This window comes from Rhopalosiphum maidis, chromosome 1 (assembly GCF_003676215.2).
Source record: "Rhopalosiphum maidis isolate BTI-1 chromosome 1, ASM367621v3, whole genome shotgun sequence".
Classification (NCBI taxonomy): domain Eukaryota; kingdom Metazoa; phylum Arthropoda; class Insecta; order Hemiptera; family Aphididae; genus Rhopalosiphum; species Rhopalosiphum maidis.
The window spans coordinates 15053893-15079768 of NC_040877.1; the positions used below are offsets into that span (position 1 = coordinate 15053893).

Consider the following 25876-nt stretch of genomic DNA (forward strand, 5'->3'; position numbering starts at 1 on the left):
TTACACGATTTGACCAAAGTACCCTCAGGTAAGCAGCGTTGTTCGTTATAAAACGAATAACAACCATTCGGATCGTTCATACAATTTTTCAAAATTGGAATTTTTAAAATAGGTCATCAATCAAATTCAGAGTATTTATAGTTTAATTTTTATTTTATGTCTAATATATTTATCATGGTTTTACATCTGTGAATAAACTAGGTCATTAAAATCTGTTTTTAGTTTTAATCAAATTTAAAATTATTAACTTATTGTTTTTTAAAACATTACTTGATATAGTTACAATACGCCAATACACATAATATATAATACACCACATTACATAATATTATAATAACAGTTAAAAACTCAATTTAAAAATGCAATTACAATATTATTTTTAAAAAAAATTATAGTTTGTCATTTAAAATAACTTATAATAACATTAAAAATGGTTAATAATGAATTTATAACTACCTAGACATTTTATTCTAGGAAAGGTTTGGAGATTTTAAATGACGGGGATTGATATTCTGCCGTAAATATCAAATAATAAAATTGTAGTATTAGTAAATTAGACAATTTGATAATCAGTAAAAATTATATATACTGAAAAATAGGTAAGGGTTAAAAATTAGTTTATGATAAAAAGTTTATGAATTTAACAATTCAGGTATTTAAATAATCATAAATTTAAATTTTTTTAATAAAAAAAACATTTTTAATGTGCCGAACATTACATAGAAAAAACATTTGTGGTTAAGTAGTATAGATTTAAAATATTCTATAGATTTATAATGCCTGTATCCAAAATCAGATGTTTTTTTTACATTATTTATAGCAGTAGTAGTTACAGTTATTTCAGTATTCTTTTTAATCAATATTTGACAATAATATACCTTAAGTGATGTTGTTATAATAAATAATTAATTATTTAAAAAAAAAAAGTAAATTAAAAAAAAATGGTTATGCACTCAAAATGTGGCAACAGTTTGTCTTTTCATCCCTCCGTACATAACATTGTTCATACAATAAACATTAATTTTACACAAAATAATAAAATTGGGGTAGGTAATAAAAATAAATAATATTAAAATACATATTTTGATCCAGACAAAATAATATAATAGATTTGTAAAATTATTAAATACGTATATGTATATGGTGTAAATACAATTTATAGACATTATATATATGTATTATAAATGTATATATATTTATATAACGGTGAACTAAAGACATAAGATGATATTCTAATATATTTGTTTTAAATCACACATATATAAAGCTCATTTAATCTTTAATTATTATCTGTTGTTTTTAATTACATCATCATCATTCCAACACTCTGTATCAGATGGCACTGGAGTGACTTCTCTTGTGGGTCTAGGTGGAGTATTCATCTTTTCGGTTCTATCATTATCATTATTTGATGAAAAATCGGATCTTGAGAAACTATTAGGAGTTTCTTCAATAGGTAAGTCAGCAAGACGATGACGGCTGATATAATATTCAATGGTTGATGAATTGGTTGCCTTAATTGAAGGTGTTACTTTGGCCACTTTCTTTTTTTCCATTTTCAATTTAGTGCGTACTTTTGATCTTTTAAATGGATACATGTTACGTTTGAATTTTAATGTTTCCCGCATTAATGCTTTAAGAGGAGGAGGTGATAATGGACGACCGAAATCATCGTGTGTTGGAGACGCTGCCAAATTGTCACCAGGACGGATTCCATCAGCAAAAGTCACACGTTTAGACAAGTTAGAAGTGTATAGTGGCTCAATCGACCTAAACACAATAATTAAAAATTAAAGTTTTTGTAAATAATTTAATTATATTTGACTTAAATACCATAAGGCAAAACACTACATAAGTACAGTAATAACAAATAAATTAAGAATAACATATTAATATTTAAGAAAAATAAATTTATATAAATAATTTGGATATGGTAATATGTTCATATAAATTAAAAATATTAAGCATACAGATAAATTTTTATTTAATTTTGATTAAAAGTAATTTATAAATACTATTATTGTAAAAAAAATAAATAATAATAATTCAATGCAATTCAAGGCACTTAAGTGCTTTTGCATCAAATGCGACTCAATCATAGCGTGCCAGGAGGCAGTTTTTCATTAATAATAGTACGTAAATAAAGTGGAAAATTTAGAATTATTATAATATTTACAGAAGGATTTTCTACTATAATAAATCTACAAACCATTGATTTGAGTACTATCAACTGACGCCCTCTAATTGAGTCGCATTCTATGTGAAATGCACTATAATATATTCATACATTTAAATATGTATGTGTGAACTTACTTTGGTTTAGATAGGATACTGTTAGTTGGTGGCTGAAACAGTCCTAAAAATGGATGTTTAATGGTTTCCATGTTGTCGCTGTAACGAACCATTATTGTATCAGGCAGTTTCTCACGAATCTTTTCTTTTGCGCGAATTTTTAATTTCTGAATTAATATCTGAATAATGTACAACAGTCAAATTATTAGTCAAAACTAAAACCAAATATAATTCAAGAAATTATCTACACACAAGTTTTTTTATAAAAAATTTAAATTTTTAAGATGGGTATTACATTTTTTTTTACAACTATGTAAAAAGTAATTTAAAATTATTATTTAATATTAATTTATTTATACCTTTTGATTAATAATAGTATCCATCATTGAAAGGTCGTCAACAGTAACTTTTTCTTTTGTGAATGCACCTATAAAACATAAATAAATGTATTAAAAAGTTACTATTAATATAAAACTAAAGTAATATTATATAAAAGATCAGAAACATAATTGTATCATTTAAGAAAATGTAGATACAAAGTTTACTTTTATTATTATTATCACTTTATTCCAAATGTTTATTATTACCCGATTCATTTCCATGGTTTTCTTTATCTTCTAACTTTATGGAGACATTACAATTGTCTTCTGTATTTATTTTTGAAGTTAGATTATTCTCATTAATCCCCTCCAACGTATTAATTTCTTCTTTAACTTCAATGTCCATACGTAATTGTTCAGATAATTCAGTTTCTACTAATAAATCTGGATTTTCAGTTTTTTCAGAAACATCTATAGGCATCACTTTATCGATTACATTTTGGTATTTGTGTTTATCATCTTTAGTTTCCAGTGACTTTTGAAAATTATTTTCATTAATATTTTGTTTATCAGTAAACATTTCAACATAGGAATCTGATAACTCACTTCCATCTGTGTCAGATTCCGAGGAACTAGTCATACAATGATCTTCATTAATATGACTAACATCATTTTCAATATTATATTTTTTAAGTATATATGGTTCATCCAGCCAGCTATTGACATCGTCATGAAAATTGTCAACTAGTTCCCATTCACTTTCTATTAGATCATCATCATTTTCATTGTTGTCATTGTTTAAATCTTCTTCATGGCCAGAATCTGATTCTAAAGAGTCAATCTCGTCATCACTGAACACACCTGATTCAGCATCAGATGGAACGTTAAATGGAATTAAATCTGCATGCAGCCAATATTCATTTATTGATCCACTTAAGCTTATATTGAAACAATGTCGGACATCATTCTCTATTCCATCACGGCTACATGGATTTACAGATATGTGCACCATACATCTATCCTCAACAGCACAATATGCCATGTAGTTGTCACTGGTGAGATAAAGATTGGTATTATCATCTTCGAGTATACATACGTAAGCTCGAGTTTGTAAAGGTATGGGCATTATATTATCAGAATTTAGATCAGTTTCAGACTTTTCTTGAGATAACAAACTATCTGGGATATTTAGTTTGACTTCTTCTGTGTTAATTATAACAGGATCGCTCAGCGAGTATTTAACTGGATTTTGATTGTAATGTTGAAAATGCTGTTGATACAGTTTGACAAATAATTCATCACGACTTGCACTATCTGATTTTTCATTTTTGACAATTTCATCCTAAATACAATATTGTGATTTAGTATTGTTAATGACAATTAAGTAAATGAAATATTTTTATAAATAACTCCAAAAACCTTATTCAAAGTGCACTTATTTTATAATAGGGATCACTTTAGAGTATATAAATCAATCCTGTAATTTTTGAGTACTAACATTCAGTATATTAAATAATATTAAGTACTATTTATATATACTGAAATAATTTAAAAAGTTTATAAATATTTTGTTAATTGATGGTAGAAATTTAATTTCTTAAAATAAGTACCATAGATGTATCTTATCTGAATAAACGTTAAGTAATATTATTTACAAATTATCCAAAAAATGTTATTTTGAGATTATGATAAAATGATTGACTAGTGCGTGATTTTAAATAAATGCATGTGTTATTAATACAATACATATCTATGAGTGTAGTATTAAATAGTATGATTATAAAAGTGTATGGTGGTATTGATGAATCAAAGAGTGAGAATCTGAATGAGTCTTTTTAAGAAAATGTGCAATCATGAAAACCCCGATACACTGTCTAATTACTATCTATTTACCTGATTGTCCTGAATATCTGTAATAATAATATCAACGTTTTCATTTGTTACTTCCTCTTTGGAAAATTGAACTTGATCAATAGAAACTTTGTTAATGGGCAACATTTCAAAAGCATTGTCATACTAAATAATAAATAAAATGGTAAATACACATTATTCATAAATAATCACTGATAAAATAAATAATTTATCATCTTACTTGTGATACTGTTTCATCGGTTGTTGGAATGGCTTTAATCACTCCATAATCAGATGTTTCTGTATCTATAGATTTCCACATGTCATAATCTTCAGAATGGTAATTATAATTTGGATTATAGTTTTCATACACACTATAGTCAATCGGACTTAATAGATCATGTTCAATAGTTTTCATTTCAGAATACATAGGTAAACCACTATATTGTTCATAAGTTTGAACATAATCATCATATACATAAGGACTAATTTCATGAATATCATTTGTGCAATTTATTGACATTATTTCACATGCCTGGTTTTGTTCATTATAAAGGTCATCTTCATTGTTAGATGAAGAACTAATACATTTTATTTCTTCATTGTTAGATGAAGAACTAATACATTTTATTTCTTCATTATAGGATGAAGAACTAATACATTTTACTTCATCAGTCAAGATTTTTGATTCAGTTTCATCCTTATACTCTTTCAGTCCATTATTAAGATTTTGTGATCTGCTTATATTATTATCCATGGGTTGTTTGTCCCAACGAGATTTCTTTTTTAATTGTAATTCCTCATCCCCAGATTTGGAATTGCTTGAATGATTAATTTCAGTAACAGACTTATCCAAATTTATCCAATCTGACGTCCATTGAGTAATTAGTTCATTGTTAGATTTAGAAACTTCTAGTAGATCATCGCTAACCGAATCTTTTTTCTCCATTTTAACTAATACGTCACTTCGCAAACCTTCAGTATCACTATCTAAATGTTGTTCAGAGAAATCAGCGAAATTTGACAAAGAGGTTATTTCTTTCTCTATAAGGACATTGTCAACTTCTAAAGGAAATCCTTGTCCTTCCCTTCTTGAATCTAAACTATTTTTTTCAAACACATTAGATACAAGTTCCTCAAGTTCTTTGCTATCATTTGAGAATGTCTTATTTTTATTACTTATATTTGGCGAATCATTCACCAATGAATTTGAATTAATTTGTTCACTTGAATGCTCTGACGTATCCGTGCTTGTAGTAAGTGATTGGTCAGTATCGGATTCTTCAGAATCATCCCAATCATAACTATGATCTACAGCTTTTTTATCTGATTCAACATTGAATTTAGGCAATTCTTTATCAGTAATTGTTACATGAGGTTCTTTCATTTGTGTTTGAAGAATTACTTTTGGTTCATCAGAATTTAAAAGTTTGGTTTCATTAACTGTTGGATTGTCTACTTTTGGATCATCATCTTTAGATTTATCTTCTTCATTGAATACTTTAAAATCTTTAGTTTTATCCAATTTGAAATTGTTTGATTTAATTAGGTTGATTGGTGAAGAAAATCCAAATACAAACGGCATATTTTGGCAAGTGGAAAGTTTCTTTAAATTCATTTTTACTTTGTCCCTATATGATATGGGTTCTGTAACAGGTTTGTTGACAATACAAGTAATAGGAGATTTATTATATAGATCAAGTGGTGTGTTTTGGGTTTGTGGTTTAAAAATACTCTTAAGATCTTTATCTTTATCATGCTGTTCACTATTATCATTTTTCTCAAACACAGTTTTTTGTAACTCATTTTTAAGTTTAAATAAATCATTATGACATTTATCAACACATTTCTTCGACATTTCATCATTTTCTTCATTAGATTCAAAGTCTGAATTTTTAAAATTAATTAAAACATTTTCTACAGTTATATTTTTTGAAACATTGTCGATTTTATCACTTTTGACATCTTCATTAGTCTTTTGTAATTGTGTTTTTCTTTTTTCTTTTTCCTCAACATGGTCTTTAAATACATTAGGCAACTTAGATATTTCACTTTTATTTGTACTTCTGTTTGTAGAATGACAATTATCTATTAAATTAATGGAATCAGATTTGTTTTTTTTATTATTTACTTCCGAGTGATGGATGACTCCCCTCATGGAACTATTTTTATTAATGTTCCACTCATTGGGTCGCAATTCAAAAAACTGAACTGAATCAGTTTTACTTTTATTTTCGTTTAATTCCTCTAGATCTTCAGCCTCTGAAGTATCAGTGGTCTTAGGTTTTTTCTTAGACTTCTTTTTTGTCAGGTGTTCATCTGAATCAACAGATTTTCTTTCTATAGATTTTTTCTTTTTACTTTTCTTTTTCTTATCGTTAACTTTAGGTTTTGAACAACTATCAGCTAACCTAGATTTTTTAAGTGTTTTCTCATCATCAGATATATCTGAATCGTGCTTTCTTTTTGAACTTTTCTTTGATTTTTTATTCTTTTTTTCTTTATCATTTAAATATTTTAATACTTCAATGACAGTGTCATCACATGAAAGAGACTGACTTTTATTCACTTTATCAGTTTTAACCAATTTTGTAATTGTTTCTTTTAAACAATCCTTAACTTTTTCAAATTTATCATCATTCTCTTCACTTGATTTATTTTCTTTTTTTTCGTGTTTCTTTTTTTTCTTTTTTTGTTTAAGTTCTTTACTATCTGAAGGCCTCTTTTTAATTTCAACATTTAATGCTTTTTCGATTAAATTGAGAATACTACTATTAGCATCTTCTTTTTCGTCTTCGGGACTTTTGGTCTTATTCTTGTCACTTCTATGTTTCTTTTTATAATTTGTTTTGATTTTCTTTTTTTTCTTATTTTTCGATTTGTTTTTCTTCTTTTTTTCAAATGTAGAGCTAGAATCAGTTGATTCAGAATCGCTATCATCTGAACTACTATCACTTTCTGATTCTGAATCTTGTGAACTTTCAGTGGAACTTGATTTATGCCTTTTCTTCTTACTTTCTTTACTCTTAAATGTCTTAGACTTTTTACTAGATGATTTTTTCTTTTTTCTAATCTTTAAATCAATAGCAGAAGATAACTCTTCAACAAATGATCCATCATTTGAATCAGACTCCTCGGCAGCATTGTGTAATGAAATAGAATCATCTGAAGATTTTGTGGACATATACTCTTCAGACTCGTCTCGCATAGAATCATCATTCATTGATACAGACTTTGTAGATAGATTATTTTCATTGTCATTTTGAATAGTTACATTATTAGTTGTAGTAATGATGGAATTGGCACTTTCTTCCTTTTCAGCTTTTACAATTTTCAAAAACTCTTCATATTCTGTATTCAATTTAGCGTGTCCTTGCGGTTCTTGAATCTGAATCGGTAGAACTGGACAAATGTTAACTTCAATCTTTGGTTCGTCTTCACCAACATCTGATGCTGTGTCCATTGCTTCTTCCTGATGGCTTATATCTAAAGGACTGTTTTCTTCTTTTTTGATTATGCAGACATTATCATTAGTATTCATTTCTACATTTTGAGTAACTCCAACATATGAAACTTTATTCTCAGCAGCTGGACTACCGTCATAATCACTGTCCCATTTGGATGGAACAGTAGGTCTTAAATCAACAAGAGATGTATCATCATTGAATCTAGATTTTTTAGTTCGTTTACTAGTAGTGATTTCATTCATCAATACGTCTTCATCTATTTCAACATTTGGATCTTCCTTGACTTGTGTAACAATAAAATTTGTTTTGGGCCACCAACCTTTGAATGGATAAATATTTTTATCCTTCATCATAACTAATAGTTTTTCGTCAACGTTATTTAAGTTATTGTCAGTATAATTTTCTTTGAGCCTGAAAAAAATGTAAATAAATTAAAATGTACAGAGCATTACAATTTATCAATTACAGTTTAAGATCCACAATTATACAGCAAAATATTTACTATGTAACACTAAGTCTACCAGAGGACAAATATAATATTGACCAAATCAATTGGTAACAAAATATGATTTAGTGGCATAGGCTTATGGTTGATGTGTACATATATGATTATAGTAATTGAATACACTAGATGGTACTTGAGTGGAAAAATAAATGTAAAAGTATGAGAAATATTAAGACAAAGCTCATGTCATTCTAGAGGTGTAAAATTTAGTTGTTATTTTGTGGACCGAAGTATAATATTACATTATTAATTTTTAAATTAATATCAATATAATTTACTTTTTAAGCCCACTATTATAATATTTTTAATCTTAAATATAAAATTACTTTTTTGGTTTCATTGAAGATAAGAATTTGAGAACAATCGCTTCAATTTCTGGAAGAAGTGTGGCAAACATTTGCTGTCTGTTCTGGAGATGGTATGTGGCATTTGCTGGATTTTCACTAAACTTAATGACTGGTTTATTTTTAGTGCATCGAATAATATAACTGGGAAAATCTTTTGTAAAATCTCCTTCAAGTGTGTTGACTTCAAGACCCTTGAGAATTTCTTTTTTGCGTTCTAATATGTTGTGGCGTAATTTCTGATCTCCGGTTCCTTTTTCTGTCTCGGATGGTCTTTAATAAAGATAACATAAAAATTAGAATAAATAGTAGGTACCTAATTATAACTTTGGATATGGTAAATATCTATAATCTAGTGTTAGTTATAATACATTGAGGAAATTAAATATACCACTGATCATAGTTTTAAAAAAATAAATGAATTGACATGGACTTTATTTAAAAAAAGTTTTATTTACAATCTATACAAAATATGACATAATCAGTAAACTGTATGAAAGTATAATATGAATTTTGCTTGAATGACTAGAGGGAACCATCTATTATCTATTAAGGGATCTCTTAATTAAGATAGATTGGATGGGGACAGTTTTTTTATTTTAGGACTTCTCTTGGCCATATTCTTTAGTCTTCTTTGTTGGTTGTTGAGAATGGTAATTGATGATATATGAAAGATTAGTGGGTTTTGATTTAGTAGTTTGAAATGAAATTTTTTGTAATGGCGGATTGTTTCATAAATTGTTAGGATTTGTAGATCTTTATGTAGAGCATTATTGGTCTTATGTTGAAGGGTTTGGTTTGACCCCAGATTTGAATACTATATGACCAGAGAAGTTATAATTGTCTGATGTATTCACTCATTGAAGAAAATAATGGGTGGAGAAAGTGTAAGCGAATGTTACTCTTTTCTTTTCTTTTTTTGCATGTTGGACCAAGTTTAGTTTGTCTATTATCCAAAAGGACTCTTAGAGACTTGGTTATATTTTTAATTTATAAGGATATTTTATTGAAAGACAATTGATTGTGAAATCTACTTGAACTGATTTATTTTTGTTTACCTTAATTTTTCATTTGTTTGTTCAATTTGAGATCTGGTTTAAGTTGTATTGAATATTGTGGGCAGCTAGAATGACTTTGGTCTTTATGAATGACTGTATTATTAGCATAAGTTGCTAGAGTTGTATGAATTGTTCAGGGAGGATCAAATGTGACACCATAGGGGATAGGTGATAAATCACTTATTTTAAGTACTCTAGTATTGACTTTGTAGTAAGAAGAGTAAGAGTTATTATATTTAACAATGAAGAATTGGTCTTCAAAATTAATTTTAGAATAAGGAAACATAGAGCAGGTAGCAACAATTTTAATTTAAACAATAACCTATCATACCAGACATGATTAAATTTTTAGGCGAGATCGAGAAATAAACCTGAGCAGTGTTCTTTTTTTTAAATACATTGATACTTTATCAGTAACTTCGTATATTCGAGGAATTGTTGAATGATATGAGTAGAAATTGAATTAATTATTAGGTATGATTTCATTTTCTTAAAGTTTACTAAAATCAGTAGTATGCTTATAGGGCAGTATGAAGTTACTAAATGTTTTGGTTTTTCAGGTTTGTTAATTAATTTAATTTATATAATTTAATATTAATTATAATTTACACGTTAGATTCATTTTTATGGTTTTTGCTATCAGATCTTGAGTCTCCATGCCTTTTCTTTTTTCTGGACTTGCGCTCTTTTTCTTTTATTTCTTCAGTTTCATCCATCTTGAATCTTCTAAATCTGTCAAAGTGAAATCCACCTTTGACAAAATCTTTCCAACTCTTGACTTCTAGTGCTCGCATCTTTGGTTTCTCTGTTGATCTTGATCTTGACCTAGTCCTAAAAGAAAAATAATGTCACGGAGACATGAATTTTAAGCAGTAATAATTTCGGGTAATTGATATACCTCTATTTAAATGATAATGTAAATATCAAATAGGTACAAAAAGTGCTCAGCGCTTCCTTCACTAAAGTTTATAGAATAATATTGCAGCAATGCTGACGACCCGGGACTTTGTTTTCTGTGGATAACTTTTGCGCTAAATATTTATTATTGGATTTAGTACAGTCTTTGTGCTGAGGAATAAAAATTGGGCAAATAATAACCTGGATTTCGAATGAGAACGACGGCGATACTTGTGGCCTCTTCTGGATTCATCTCGACGCCTGTGATGTTGTCTACTTGAACGTTTATCCTGTTCTCTTATCTTAGCTGAATATTTTTCTGCTAATGATTCTATACCAAGTTTCTGAAGGATAGGAGCTTCGTTGCCTAAAATTAAAATAAATTTAATTAAAACTCAACACTTAGTTACTTCAGTAAAGCTTCTATTAAAGTAGACTTATACATTGTATACAAATAAATAGTGAATAAAATATTATGGGAAGTCATAACCACAAAATAACACATTTCTTTTCAAACATTTTTAACATGATAAACTTTAACTTAAAAACACATTCATGAGCTAAATTCTAAAAATATCAACAAAAATTAGCATTAATTTTTTTAATCTTTTTTTTTATTTTTATAATATTAAATTATTAATTAAAACCAAAACACAACACCATATGGTGAGTTATGAAAGTGTGATTTATTCATAATAAAAGTAATTTTAAGTAAATAAAATATTATAAAACAAAATAGTAAAAACACATTAAATGTGTATTAATTAAAAATCTTTATATGAAATAGGCTCTTATTAAATACCCAAGAACCATGTCAAGTTTAAAGTTAGAAATAATTTTTTTTAAACTGAATAGTAGTAATCTATAGCAAAGAACAAAAGGCAGTTATGATAAATGTTAACATATAAAAAATAAAAATATATAATACAAAAGAAATTTATGGTAAAAATCACAGAAAAGTAGAGGGCGCTCCAGTAAGTTATTAACTATTTAAGTTCATTTTTTAATAGATTATGGCACCAATCTATCTAATTTTAACATATTAAAATCAAGATAATTAATGAACTAAATAGTAACTGCATAGTATTAAAAATAATTTTAATTATATAAAAAATTGTATTTTTATGTAAAAAATCATTTTCAAATTTTGTATTTTGTTGCATGTATAAAGAATGCTTACATTAACATTAAGTGAAAATTTCAATTAAGTTATTTGTTTTTACATAACAAAATAAGAAAATCGATTTTGAGTAAAAATTCTCATTTTCACAATTATTTTAAAAAATATTGAGCATTTTCAATTTTCAATTCTCAAAAGTACTAACTGGATTCAAATTGTTTATCAGAAGCAAACCTTATGGTTGAAGATCAAAGCAGTTTTTCTACTCTAGGACATATATTAAAAAAAATTGAGATGATGAATGCCATTAATTGAATCACTTTAATTTAATGATATACCAATCAAAACAATTCTGACCAAAGCTGATCTAACTTTTGTCTAACCACAACTATCAAACAATTATCTTATTAATATTGAAATTTTACAAACATTCATATTCCTCTGTTAGATTGTTTTTAAAAATACTGAGAAATTTCTATTTTATAACACTTAAATACAAACACCAAGTCAAATTTGCTACTGATAACCATCCCAATTATCTATACCTGCCACATACACAGGGGGTTTAGGGTCTTAAGCTCTCTTTTTTTAACAGTTCTGTTATTCTCAAGTTTATCATGATTTTAATCTTATAAGATAGTGGTAACTGTGAAACACAATATTGGCTACAACTAGTACAATTTCATGTTTGATAAATATTATTCTATTGTTTAAACTAGCATTTCCCAGTGTATACCGGCATATATATATATATGATTATTGAGAAAATTGTTTAATATTATATTTGGATTATTTATATTATTAGAAATTATTATTTTAAAAAGGGGGTTACATGAAACAAAAACTATTTCTCAAGGATACTCAGGCCATAAAAGTTTGGGAATGTTGGTCTAAACGACTATAATAGCTATGATGAGACTGAGGTGAGCCCCATCTGAAATTGCAGGGGGTGCAGATACATGCATACTTTAAAAACGCTTATACTAAGGACTATTTAAAAGTATTAAAGACACAATAATAATAAATAATTTCAATACATCCATTGCTTTGCTTAGAATTTAATAAAATACATACATACAAAACGTAATATATTAGTATTAATGATATACTAACAATAAATGAGATTAAATACATCTGGTCACCTGGATGATATTAAGTAAGTAAAATAATATAGTACTACTTTATATTGAAAATAAACATCAATATAAAGATATTTATATATTTTAACCTTCAATTTGATAAATTGTTATCATTAGAGAATAGATTATATTTTAAATTGCCATAAAACTAATAAAAATATTTCTGTATTTAAAATTAAAAATAAACATTTGAATTTATAGTGATTAATATTTTATAAAAAATGATACTCAGAATTAACTAATATATAAATTATTTTATTGTTTTTTTTTAAATATATTTTTATTAGTTTTCACTAAACCCTAACACATGCATGATTTAACATATTACTATAATAACTGCATTTAAATGTTATATTTACCACCACTTCTAAGGAGATGTTGATATAATGCTGCATTATTTCCTTGTAACAGTTCATCTTTCTTCATTTCTTCAATTTGTTCAATTGTTTGTTGAGCCTTGATAACTTTAGCAACTATAAAATAAACAGAATCTTATAGTAAACAAACATATTATAATTTTTAAATGGGATACTATCAAATAATAATCTAATACTTTAAGATTTGAAAGTTATTGAATTATTGCTTAATATTCATAGTATCTGAGTAGATGAATTTTAATACAAAAAAATTCTCAATAAACCTATATAAATAATAAAATAACGATAATTCATTTTTTACAGAATTTGTAAAAAAATATGATGAAAAATTGTTCTTTATAAGGATCAAAAAATATAATATATAGTAATAATATAAACTGATAATTATCTAATTTGGTACTTGCTTACCTTTTTTATTAGTCACAACTTTTTTTTTTGTAACTGTTTGGAATACATTAAGTTCAGGCACAAATTCTACATCATTTCCTTCTCCAATGTCTGAACTCTGATTATCAGTAATTGAATTATTTTGTTCTTGCAACTTTTGTTTCATCATTGAAAAAGCCATCAGTCGTTTTTTAGCTTGGGATTTACCCAACACCGTTGATGCTTTAGACACTTTCTCAATAGGGTCATCTTTTCCATTCAATGCAGGCAAGTTTTGCTGTTGATTGTTCGCCTCATTAACAGTTTCAGTGGATTGCTGCACTTGACTTTGTGGATTAATTGGATAGCTAGATTGTTGAACCTGCATATTGTATGGTTGTACCTGGGCTATCATAGGAACACGCTGTTGCACTGGTGTAATTGAAGATAAAGTTGAAGGGTCAACAGTCTGTCGAAAAATATTGTCTATGTTCTCGGGTATGTTTTGTTGCACTTCTGTTTGTTCAGGTGGTGCAGTTTGAATGAGAGCCGCTTTGATGGTTTGAGCGGGTTGTACAATAAGGATATCAGATTTTAAGTTCTCTGATAATACATCATCATCAGTCTCTGCTGTAGGAGAATATCTGAAACATAAAATACATAAATGTATTAATAAAATCAGCTAAATGATTATTTTGATATTTAAAAATTTATGAACAATTATGAAATATATAAGTTACCTATTAGAGTCATCAACTGTATTAATGTTTTTATTAGCTGGTTTCTCTTCAACTGGCAATTGCACAGAATCAGGTGGAGGTGGAGGAAGTTTTGATGATGTTTGAGTTTGATTTGCTTGATTAAAATTATAATTATAATAATTTTGATATGGTTGATAGTATTGTTGACTATTGTAATCCCATTGATATTGAGGATAAGGATAGCCATAATAATTATTATAATTATACATATAACTATTATAGTTTGCATAGTTTTGCATGTTGTAATCAGCTGGTGCTGCTGGTGGTTGCGTCAATTGTCCATTATCGTTTTTGGGAAGTGGTGGAAGAGGTGGCATAGAATTATCGGCCGGAACAACCGAACTAAGTTCAGTAGTAACATTTGTACTTGGATTACTGACATCAGTTGATTCTACAAGCATTTGGTTTTCAGAATTATTAATTTGATCTACAATTTTTAAAGGTTCTATACAATCATTGTTCAATAATTCATCTCCAACTGGCTGACAGTTATTTTCAATTGGTAATAACTGTTGTTGGGATGTTTCACACATAGAATTCTCAGTTGCTTCAGAATTATCCATGTTTCTGAAAGTAAAAAATACATTATAAATTTATAAATTTAGGTTCATTATAAAAACTAAATAGTAAAAGTAATAACAGTTACACAATTTCAATCTATCTAATAATTTAATATAAATTTAGTATCTACCTACTATAAAAATACTCAAGTGTACATTTTCACCTGTTATTACTTTTCAGCAAATATTTCAATAATAATATTTTGAGTACAATAATCACGTAATGAAGGACTCAAGATTAAAATAAATTTTTTTTTTTTTAAACAAAAATGATTATTATGCAAAATCTTAATAAATCCTTTATAATTAGTTTTTTAAGTATAAATTAACTAACAAAACAAATAAAAATAACACATAAAGCATTTTCATAGTTCTAAACATTTTATGGATTCAACAACATAATTATATTTATTATATAGATTGTTTTTTTTAATTTTAATGATAAATATTTTTTTAAATTAATGGGGGGCATTGTTTAAACAGTTGTTTATTCCTAAACATTTTTATTTAAATTTTAATGAAACATTATCAACATTTCATGATTTGTAATTGATAACAGTATTTAATAAATGCAATATAAATTATTTCTTTTATAGCACTAATCAAAAATTCTGTTGTATAGAAATTGAATATTTTCACATATTATGCATTTACAAATTTAATATTAAAGTTAATATATTTACAATTGTAAAGTGTTTAAGAACTTGCCAAACATTATTAGAATGTACCTAAACATTAACAGATACACATTTTGAATTTTTATTGTTAGGTAATTAAATAAATCATTTAAAATATGAAAACTAAATGCATAGTTACTATTGTTTTTTTAACAAATTTACAAACATAACCTACAAAATGATAATTCTAATATGTCATTGTAATAAAATATAAATTATCAACAGTCATTGAACTCAACTACCTAATTTATCAATGATTAAAAATGTATTTAAAATTTACGTAAGATTGAGACAAAAATTTAAGTTTTAATTATTAGTGTCATTAATAAATGACTTCTTATGTCCAAGCTTTCAGAAAATGTTATGTTTTTATTATTATTAATTCAATAACATGTTTAATGAAATAAATATGTACCTTTATTCTTTTCTCATTATAAGTATAATATTTTACGGAAAAGATCAAATTCAGAATTTATTATAATCACAGACCCAACTTTTTCCTCGAAAGAAATATATTGTGGATTTATAAATTTATCAAAACTTCAATTCTTAGATATTTATAAACAGAAATGAAGGTTCAAAAAATTGTATAATTTTGTATTATTAAGTAGGTATATTGTTATACTCTTGTGTAGCAAGAGAATATTTTAATTCTGCTCATCACCACACGATATCCAGTCATAATGAAACCGGTTTTGATGGTAGGATGTCACATGGAAAAATGTGCTTAAAGATAACTTAAAGATACTTAAATTGTAATTTGTATCATAAAAATGTTCTGAATCTAGTACAATAATACTATATGATAAACTTATCAAAACAAATTTATTGTATACAATTTAAAATTATGCTTAATTCTTAATATTTAATACAATGATACAGATGACAATTAAGACATTATATTAATATATAATTACTCAATTTCAACAACTACTATACAAGGCCTCCCATCATTTTTCATTTTTAAAGACTATTTAAAAAGGAGTAGGTATTTCACTCAATATCTTTTATTTTATATTATATTGAATACAAGATACAACAAATTGTTCATTTCAATAATTAATGATTATTTCGACAAATCAAACAAGACCATAAAATTTAAAACATCTATACATTGATGTTCACACATTATACCTAACCATCTATAGCTAAATAGGCTATAAGACTGTAACATAGTAGTAGGAGTCTATAAATCCGTCCGAAGCAATAGACTTAGCATCTGGTCAACGGCGAGAATACCAAATGATTTATAAGTACATCATTTATTAAAAAAAATAAATAAAACCAAAGTTTTCAGAAAATAGCTTTACCTCTATAACGATGGCTGTTGATATAGAATTTTCGTTGTCGTTCTAATTGATTTCAACTGGTCGAATGTGCCATAATGGCCTCCACTGAATGACGATTTAACTTGCAAAAAGACGGGCAACGCATTATAAATTTTATTATTCCGTAATCGGTTCTCAGCGGTGTTCTCTGGTAATGATAATACACAATAGGAACAATACGAGACACAATAATTAATTTTTAATAATTCACATAGGTAAAAACCATCAAAACATTAGTCATGACAAATGCCGAAAGGTAGTCACGCGTCAGTTTCGACATGAACAATTTGAAACGTACGAATCAAAAAACGACACAAAGCGTGTGCAAAATATCAAAAGTCAAAAACGCACACGCCACACGGTAATCGATAAAATAGTGTATATTTGTAGTTAATAATTATCTCATTACTGTAACACTTACATAATAATATAATAACTAATAAGATATTTTATGTTATAAACTTAATTCTTACAGGTAAAAGGTATAATAAAAATATAAAATATTCAATATTATACTAACAACAAATTACAATATCGCATCATTGCAATAACAAAATACGAGGTACCGCCATTGGCCAATGGTTTTTACTTTTTATTCTTTTTTCGTTACTATTACTGCGGCACGATAGGTTCCCGTAGGTTATCGTCTATCGGATTGGTGGGGTAGACAGGATGGTTGGTGATGCGGCGCGCAATTTATAGTTCGTAGATCGCAACGTCTTTGTCGACGTGGTTTCTTCCATGACTCTTTCGGGGTTCGCACAGTGTTATCAAATCAAGTAGAATCCATCATGGTTTTGTTGTTTTGTAGTGTTTACGTTTTTATTGATGCTAAAATTATGTATTTAATGCGATCCAAGATCAGTCTGACATAGGTTTGGCGGACTTTCGTATCGACCGTTGAGTTTGTGTTCGGCGAACGGTGCTCGCCATGTACTCGAAAGGCAAGGGGTCGTCGGTGCCGTCGGACGCACAGGCCAGAGAAAGGTTAGCGCTTTATGTTTACGAATACCTATTACACACAGGCGCCTCCAAAGCGGCGCAAACGTTCCTCAGCGAGATTCGCTGGGACAAAAACATCACACTAGGTGAGCCACCCGGGTTCCTCAGTTCTTGGTGGTGCGTATTTTGGGATCTATACTGCGCGGCGCCCGAACGCCGTGACAACTGCGAACATTCCAGCGAAGCCAAAACATTCCACGACTATGGTTTCGTTAATCCGACCAATTACAACCCCGGTGGCGTCAATGGCATTGGACACAACACTGGACCATCCCCAGGACCGATGGGCCCGATGCCGCCCAACGATTCAATTCCTCCCGGACCCGGAATGCCGCCAAGCTTTTTCAACAACTCAAACATGAGACCGTCTCCCACTCATCCTGTATCACAATCGAGCCCTCATCCGCCACCCAATGCTCCCCACAATCAAATGATGAATCAGCCTTTTATGGGCCCTAGGTATCCCGGTGGACCTCGGCCTGGTGTAAGAATGCCACCACATATGCCTAATGATTTCAATAGCCCAAACCAACCTATGATGAATAATATGGATATTATGCGTCCTGGACCACCAGTAATGAATCCGAGAATGAATCTATCACGGGGTGGCTATGGTCCTCCAATGCGAGGTATGCCTCCTGGTAATGTTATGGGCCCCGGCCCTGGCCCTGGAATGCATCCTGGTATGGGCATGGGTCCAGTCGGTCGACCACAGTGGACACCAGGTAATCCAAATCATCCAATGGGTTATTCTTCTTCATCACCTGGAAATTACCCGCAAGGTCCCCCCGGTCCTGGTACACCATTAATGGCAAGTCCTCAAGATTCAAACTCTGGTGGTGAAAACATGTATACAATGATGAAATCTGTACCTGGCGGTAGTATGCCAGGTGAATTTTCGATGGGAAATCCTGACTCTGCGGGACCATTAGGTCCAATGGGACCAAACTCAATGGGCCCTGTAATGAATGGTGATGGTATTGAAGGTATAAAACGATCTCCCCCTGATGGGCCGAGCACACCAAGAGATGATAGTGGTAGTGGTATGGGAGATTATAACCTAGGAGGATATGGTGGACCTGTGGACAATGATCAAAATGAATCTGCGGCAATATTGAAAATTAAAGAAAGTATGCAGGAAGAAGCAAAAAGGTTTGAAAAAGATTCTGACCATCCAGAGTATTACATACCATAATAGTTGTGGGCATTTTAAAAGCAACTCATCATCTCTGGTATTTAGAAAAAATTCTTGCCAAAATGTATGTATATTTATATTATTAATTATTATTTATCACTTAAAGGTTTAAAGATTACTTAATATCATTGTAAATAGTTCCCAGCGTGTCATGTGAAAACGCTGTCAATATTATGCGCTTCTTGTATTTTGTTATTTCTTTTATAGTGTTTTAAGACATTTCTGTGGATCACCTTTACTCTTGTATGTTATATTTTAGATTATCGGAATTTAGATTAATAACTTATGTAACCAAAGGAGTATTTCATAAATATCCATTTTGGGCTTAAAGCTAATTACCATTATTGCAATGCAAGTTATTATAATTTGTCCCCTATGGAAGAATGGACATAATATTTATTTCAATACATAATTGATTTTTTTAAACAAGATAATACATTAACTTAAATCAAGCATAATATCATTGATTATAAAAACAGAATTTATAATCAATAATAAACATAAATGATTATAAATAAAGTTCATTATCTCCACTAAATAATATATTAATTAAAAATTGCTAAATTTACAATTTGGTATTTTTGATCTTATTAAAATTATGTTAAATTTTTATAAGTCGATAAATATTAAGTATGGATTTACTTAATAGTTGCAACTGCAATAAAGTTATTTATATTTTATTTTATTTTTCCTGAGGAACTTAGTTTTAGATACTGAAATTGTTTCAATATTTAAGAACTTTCAGTATTTATGATTTGAAACAAAAGTTTAGTGTTTTCATACTAGTCCTATAAGGAAATGGCCAGTGATCAGTTAAATTTATTTTTATCAAATATTGATATTCGTTTTGTGATGACATGTGCTTAAACCTTGCGTGATGTCTCCCTAAGCATACCTAAAAATCTATATGATAATCAGTAATCTCTAATTAGGAAAACAACTTAAAAATATCCTTAAAATTGTTGGTTGGGATACCAGTTCATTTAAACAATTAGAGGGTTATATTTATTATGCCCATCATTTTAATTAATTATTAAAAACTTTATTTATTTTTGTTTGAACTGTATGTATAAGATGGGGGAAATGAGAAAGATGTAAAATGATTCTCTTATAGACTCATCACATTATCCTAGAATGTACCATAAACTTATATTGTATATTAATTTTAACATTTAATCTATTTTTAAACCATTTTCATCTTTGTGTATGTATGTTGCTGACTTAGTGAGAGGACAACTTAAAATTTGTTGTTTAACTTGCATGAACATTTTTTTTTTTTTTGAGAATTATGTAAAACGCTCTATTGCGTTCTGATATTGTTCTTATTTAGTGTTATAAAATATTGTTCTTAATGTTTTTTCTACATAGTGTGACTATATTCTCCCAACCAAACCCTGTCCACAAATATTTTCTTCTTAAAGCTTGATGCAATTTTTTTTTTTTAATTAGTTAAGGTAATATCTAAGTATTCAATATTTGTATAGTATTAAAAGTAGTCTAGACATTATTATTTATTATACTGATATAAAAATAAAATATATAGTTTGGCTCAAATGTTTAAAGCGCTTTAAATATACGCGCAGATAATTTTGAATTATTATTAAGTACAATTCATGCTTTAATTATGACTTCCAACTTGAATGAACAATGCTATCTACATTTATTTTACATTCTTTTTCATGTGCATTCATCAATATTTTGATACTTCCAGTTTTTTGTACCTCATTAGTTCTTTTCTTTTCTCCATTTTAAATTTAATATTTTCCCACACTTAATTTAAGATTCTTTTGAAACAAACTAAATCATTTCACACATTAATCAGAATTTATATACGTCTGTTAATAAATCTAATTTGGTGTCAACATTTTATGTCAAGTATTGTAAAGTAAATCAAAAAATTAAAGATGGTTATTTAAAATTGTATTGTTAATTTTCAAAAACCTCAATAGCATATATTATTATGTATGGTCTTATATCAATATTATAAATAGACAAAATTATGTCAAATGTGAGGATCTATATTGCTTTATTGTATATAATATTGATGTGTACATATAGGCTGTGGATAATGAATAATATTTAGACAATTATTAAAAACAAATTGAAAGCAATCTACTTATTGTTAATCATACAAACCTATTTAAATTTTAAGGTAATCTAGAAAAATAAATACATTTGTAATATATATTATTGATAAACCCGTAATAATTCTTTCCATTTTTCATTTTTATCCCCTTGGTCAATCTCTAGTCTTTGTCTTCTTAATATTATTTTAAAATGAAAAATAAAGAAAAAGAGTTTATAATATACATACACATATTATACATTAAGTCAATTAAGTATAAAATTATTGTTATGAAAACAAACATTTATTTATCATAATTTCTTTAAAAGATTGTTTATCAATATTTAGATCCTATTATTTTCCTTATTATAATTAAATTTAATTCTAATAAATATATATAATATAATATAATATATTATATAGTTTACAAAAAAAAATCATTGTCGTTTATCTTATTAATCCTTATTTAATTGAGAAAAGAAATACTTCAACATCAATAAGTTTGCCATCAGAAAATTAAATAAAAAAATTAAAATTAATATTGAATTTATTCAAGTTGAATGAACTAACTAATAGTGGAGTTATAAATTCAAAAAAAAATGTTACTTTTGATTAAAATTATTACAACTTATGGAAGTATTTATTAAAAAATACTATGTTGCACCATTCAACAAAGGTCAAAAGACAAAAAGCGATTTCATGTTATGGTTTATGAACAACTGTCAAATATGACTTATCTATGTGATAAGTATATTTCAAACAATAAAACATTTGGGGAATAGTGATTATCTATCAACTTATGAATCCACAATAGTGAAATTATCGAATGATAATTAAGAAGTTCTAATAGTTGATTTTTAATAGGAGACACATTATTAATGTGAAATAATTATATATTTTATAATGAACACCATACAAAATATTTTCAAGGCCAAATTGAATAATGTCTTTGGGATGATTCATGTTAAACCATTACCAGGTAAGAGTGTATTAGTATACTAAGTATAACGAGAAACTACATATATATTTCACTATTCCTATTAGATAAAAATTGATTTCTATCTTTTAAATTATTAATAATTATATTCAGGTACACCGTTATATGGTAGAAGTATAAAACAAATAATATACTCAGCCTGCAAGGAGGCTGAAATATATATGAAATATGGAATAGTAAGCATTCAACAGATATACTTATTCCAACACCCAATATAATAATAAGTATCAATTATAGGACGGTATTGTTGTTGAAAATATGCATGACATACCTTACGTGCCTGCCAAAGAAATAGGTCCAGAAATTGTATCCTCAATGACTAGAATTTGTACATCGGTTAAACAAGTGGTACCTGAACATGTACCTTGTGGTCTCCAAGTGGGTTGGAAATTGAAATTATTGTTGTACAGCATTTACTAAATTATCAATGACAACTTTAGATATTGGCTGCAGCTAATGAAGAAGCAATTGCTGTTGCACATGCAACAGATTTCCAGTTTATTAGGGCTGAAGGTTTTGTTTTTGGCCACGTTGCTGATGAAGGTTACATGGATGCATGTGCTGGTAAGTTATTGAGATATCGCAAATCAATAGGAGCAGAAGATGTGTGTATATTTACAGATATAAAAAAAAAACACAGGTAATTTCTTTGAATAAAAAATATTATATTTATTGAATTACATTAAATATCTGAAAATTGTGAGATATAAGACAAGAAAAAAATTGTTTTTTTTTTTGTTCCTCAAAGTTCACATGCTATCACTCAAGATGTAAGTCTGATTGAAACTGCTAAAGCAGCAGAATTTTTTTTAACTGATGGAGTTATAGTAACAGGTACTGCAACTGGACAACCCGCCAAACCATATGATGTAGTTGGTATAATATACTTTTACTATAATATTAATATATTTTATTTTACCCATGGATATTTTATATATTGATAAATGTACCATTATGTAATATAGAAGTGAAAAAGTGTGTGACTGTTCCAGTACTTGTAGGATCTGGTATAACTGTTAACAATGTACATAAGTACAAAGGTGCTGATGGATTCATAATTGGATCTCACTTCAAGAAAGATGGCATGTATGCACCTTCTATACTACCATCAATAATTATTTATACATATTCTACAAAAACAATATTAATAACCGTAACTTGTTTACAGGTGGCAAAATGAACTTAACGAGACTGTTATTTTAGAATTTATGAACTGCTTAAAAAATAACTGAAATAAAGATTTATTTATTTTATTATTCATTATTGAATGTATGTTATTGTATATTAGGTTCCACACAGAAAATTGACAGAGGCCATTAACACAATATATTATGGACTTCGTTTTAATATTATTAATATGAAATATACGTATTTTACATAAAAATTAATAACTAGTTACATATTACTAATAAAAATAAATTAAATACTAAAAATAATTGTTCTACTTACACACAAACTTTATAAATGTGAAAAATATTCAAATTTAAAAATAATTACAACATTATAATTTTTACTTTTAAGTAACATATGTTACTGCATTAGGAAGTATTACCACAAAAGATATTATTCAAACATTATTAGTTAATTGTTACAAACTATGTCTAAACAAAAATGGACAACATAGCTGAGATCTCATATGGATGGAGTAAAAAGAAAATATTTTATTTTTTGAATTTCTATACTGAATTTCTTCCCACTAATTTTTTTAATGTTGATCCAAAACTAAAAACAAGATTTCTTGCTGAAGCCATATATGACATTTGTTGATTTGATTTAACAATTGTTGTATCCTGCATAAGAAAAATTAATTAATAACAAGACATATAGGAATATCTAAGAAAAAATGTTGAATATTAAAATATTACTTTAAGACTATTTAATGATTTCATTTTTTTAGTTGGACTTGAATAACAATTGTCATCATTTCTAATTGTGTTATTTTCCTTTTTTCTTTTGACTAATTTCAAAGGACCGCATCTTTTTACTGGCATCAAAGAGTTGGCTTTGCACTGAAGTAAAATAATTTGTACAAAAATATAATTAATTATAAATAATACCTATCAATAGCATACCTTGTCAATAGATTGCTGTAACATTTCTACCCAAGAACATGTAGCATGAGGTGCATCCATCGTGTAAAATACAAATTCTACAGACTGACAATTTATTGAAAACAATCCTCTTTTGTACATGACAGATTTGGCTTCACACTTATTGAGTGGCAATACTCTGAGACAAACCAACTTTTCTGGGTCCACCCACTCTTTACAATATAGTATCATGTCACTAAGCAATATTAAGTAACGGGGAATAGATGTACTGCCCTCAGGTGATACTTTCATCAGAGGACCTTCTTTAATTAATTTACGTCCTGGTAGTACAATGTTAACTTTGCCACAACCTGAAAGACTACGTTGAATGCTTACTAATCTGGACATGTTTTCTTGTTCTTGAACTAAGTTATTAATATGGTCTGCAACTTTACTTATTTGTTCTACAGAAGCTTTAAACAAAAAATATTATATTCAATTATAAATTTTATAAAATATAATGAATTTTTTAGTTTTTGTAATTGCATACCTTTAATATCATTATAACCTTGATGTTCAATAGGAGTATAATTCTGAAGTTCACGTAAAAGCATTAGATAACGAGGTATTCTTTGAATGGGAGTTATTAAAAGTGAATTCAATTTAGCAGATACTTCTGGCCTTGATTCTTGTGTACATATAAAGCGATAAAGTTTTGGATGAGATTTTGGTAAATCCTAAAATAATATATAATTAGGTTTTCAAATTGATTATAATTTATAAACAATAAAAGAAATATTTTTTACTTGAAGTGTATCCAATACGTTCTTGTAATTGAATGCGTAAACTGAATAAAGTTTAAGAAAAGGAGCAGTATTCAAGAAAACTTGTCCAATATTTTCTTTGGCCGGATGTAATTGAACCAATAATTCTTTATTCACATTCAGAATTGTCTCAACATTGCCAAATAATTTACTGATGACTTGGCTTGAAGCAAGTTTTTGTTCTTCCATTGGACGTTTAAAATACTGTAACCAGAAAATTGAATATTAAATAACAATGTGAAGGAGTGAATGACTCAAACTTCTCACTGTGATCAATTTGTCTAACTGGTGAATATAATTTGTTTCGGAGACGCATATTTCTTGAATAGATCGAATCCTCAACTTTGCGATGCGTTTTTCATTGTCATCACAAATATGTTGGTCCAAGTCTCGCAATACTGTTGTATAACAACAAAATAATTAGTAAGCATACAATTAATGGAAGCTAGTGTTATTTTGTTTTTACCTTTTTGTTTGGTTTTGGCCGAAAGTATGTTTTGTTGATCCAACACTCCTCGCAGTTCTTTGACAAAATGATTCGGCGGCGTCATAGGCACAAACGAATTCATTTCGTCCATTTTATTAAGCAATTAATTCAGCGAACGCGATGCTCAGAAACAGATCAAAACAACTGATCGCAGAAACTGATTAACTAAATAGTAAATAGCCAATAAATTTAAGATTAAACTTGCGTATGGGGA

The 25876-nt window shown here is 27.9% G+C and overlaps 3 protein-coding genes and 1 pseudogene across 4 annotated transcripts; 2 read left to right on the plus strand and 2 right to left on the minus strand.

Moving 5' to 3' along the window:
- Nucleotides 1–334: 334 nt before the first annotated feature.
- LOC113550172 lies at nt 335–17553 on the minus strand. Of its 2 annotated transcripts, XM_026951871.1 has the most exons (13): nt 17045–17553; nt 14477–15064; nt 13779–14380; nt 13353–13466; nt 10936–11101; nt 10447–10668; nt 8762–9052; nt 4705–8341; nt 4506–4628; nt 2880–3954; nt 2652–2719; nt 2314–2471; nt 335–1770 (listed from the first exon to the last, which is right to left on the minus strand). In XM_026951871.1, the coding sequence occupies exons 2-13, from the start codon at nt 15058–15060 to the stop codon at nt 1287–1289; spliced, it is 7524 nt and encodes a 2507-aa protein (XP_026807672.1). In that variant the 5' UTR covers nt 15061–15064; nt 17045–17553; the 3' UTR covers nt 335–1286. The 2 variants fall into 2 exon arrangements, with proteins under 2 accessions (XP_026807672.1, XP_026807674.1); XM_026951873.1 differs by lacking the exons at nt 10936–11101; nt 13353–13466; nt 13779–14380; nt 14477–15064; nt 17045–17553 and adding an exon at nt 10736–10868 and having other exon boundaries at nt 1287–1770.
- A 305-nt stretch (nt 17554–17858) lies between these two features.
- On the plus strand, nt 17859–19732 carry LOC113560853 (annotated as a pseudogene).
- A 2141-nt stretch (nt 19733–21873) lies between these two features.
- Nucleotides 21874–23581, plus strand: LOC113560483 (uncharacterized protein F13E9.13, mitochondrial). The gene is made up of 7 exons (XM_026966376.1): nt 21874–22303; nt 22415–22497; nt 22559–22699; nt 22762–22961; nt 23070–23197; nt 23287–23407; nt 23490–23581. The coding sequence occupies exons 1-7, from the start codon at nt 22228–22230 to the stop codon at nt 23551–23553; spliced, it is 813 nt and encodes a 270-aa protein (XP_026822177.1). The 5' UTR covers nt 21874–22227; the 3' UTR covers nt 23554–23581.
- Nucleotides 23582–23771: 190 nt separating this feature from the next.
- On the minus strand, nt 23772–25753 carry LOC113560482 (FYVE, RhoGEF and PH domain-containing protein 4). Its single transcript, XM_026966375.1, has 7 exons — nt 25642–25753; nt 25443–25573; nt 25158–25379; nt 24902–25088; nt 24394–24824; nt 24187–24330; nt 23772–24111 (listed from the first exon to the last, which is right to left on the minus strand). The coding sequence occupies exons 1-7, from the start codon at nt 25751–25753 to the stop codon at nt 23998–24000; spliced, it is 1341 nt and encodes a 446-aa protein (XP_026822176.1). The 3' UTR covers nt 23772–23997.
- Nucleotides 25754–25876: the final 123 nt, after the last annotated feature.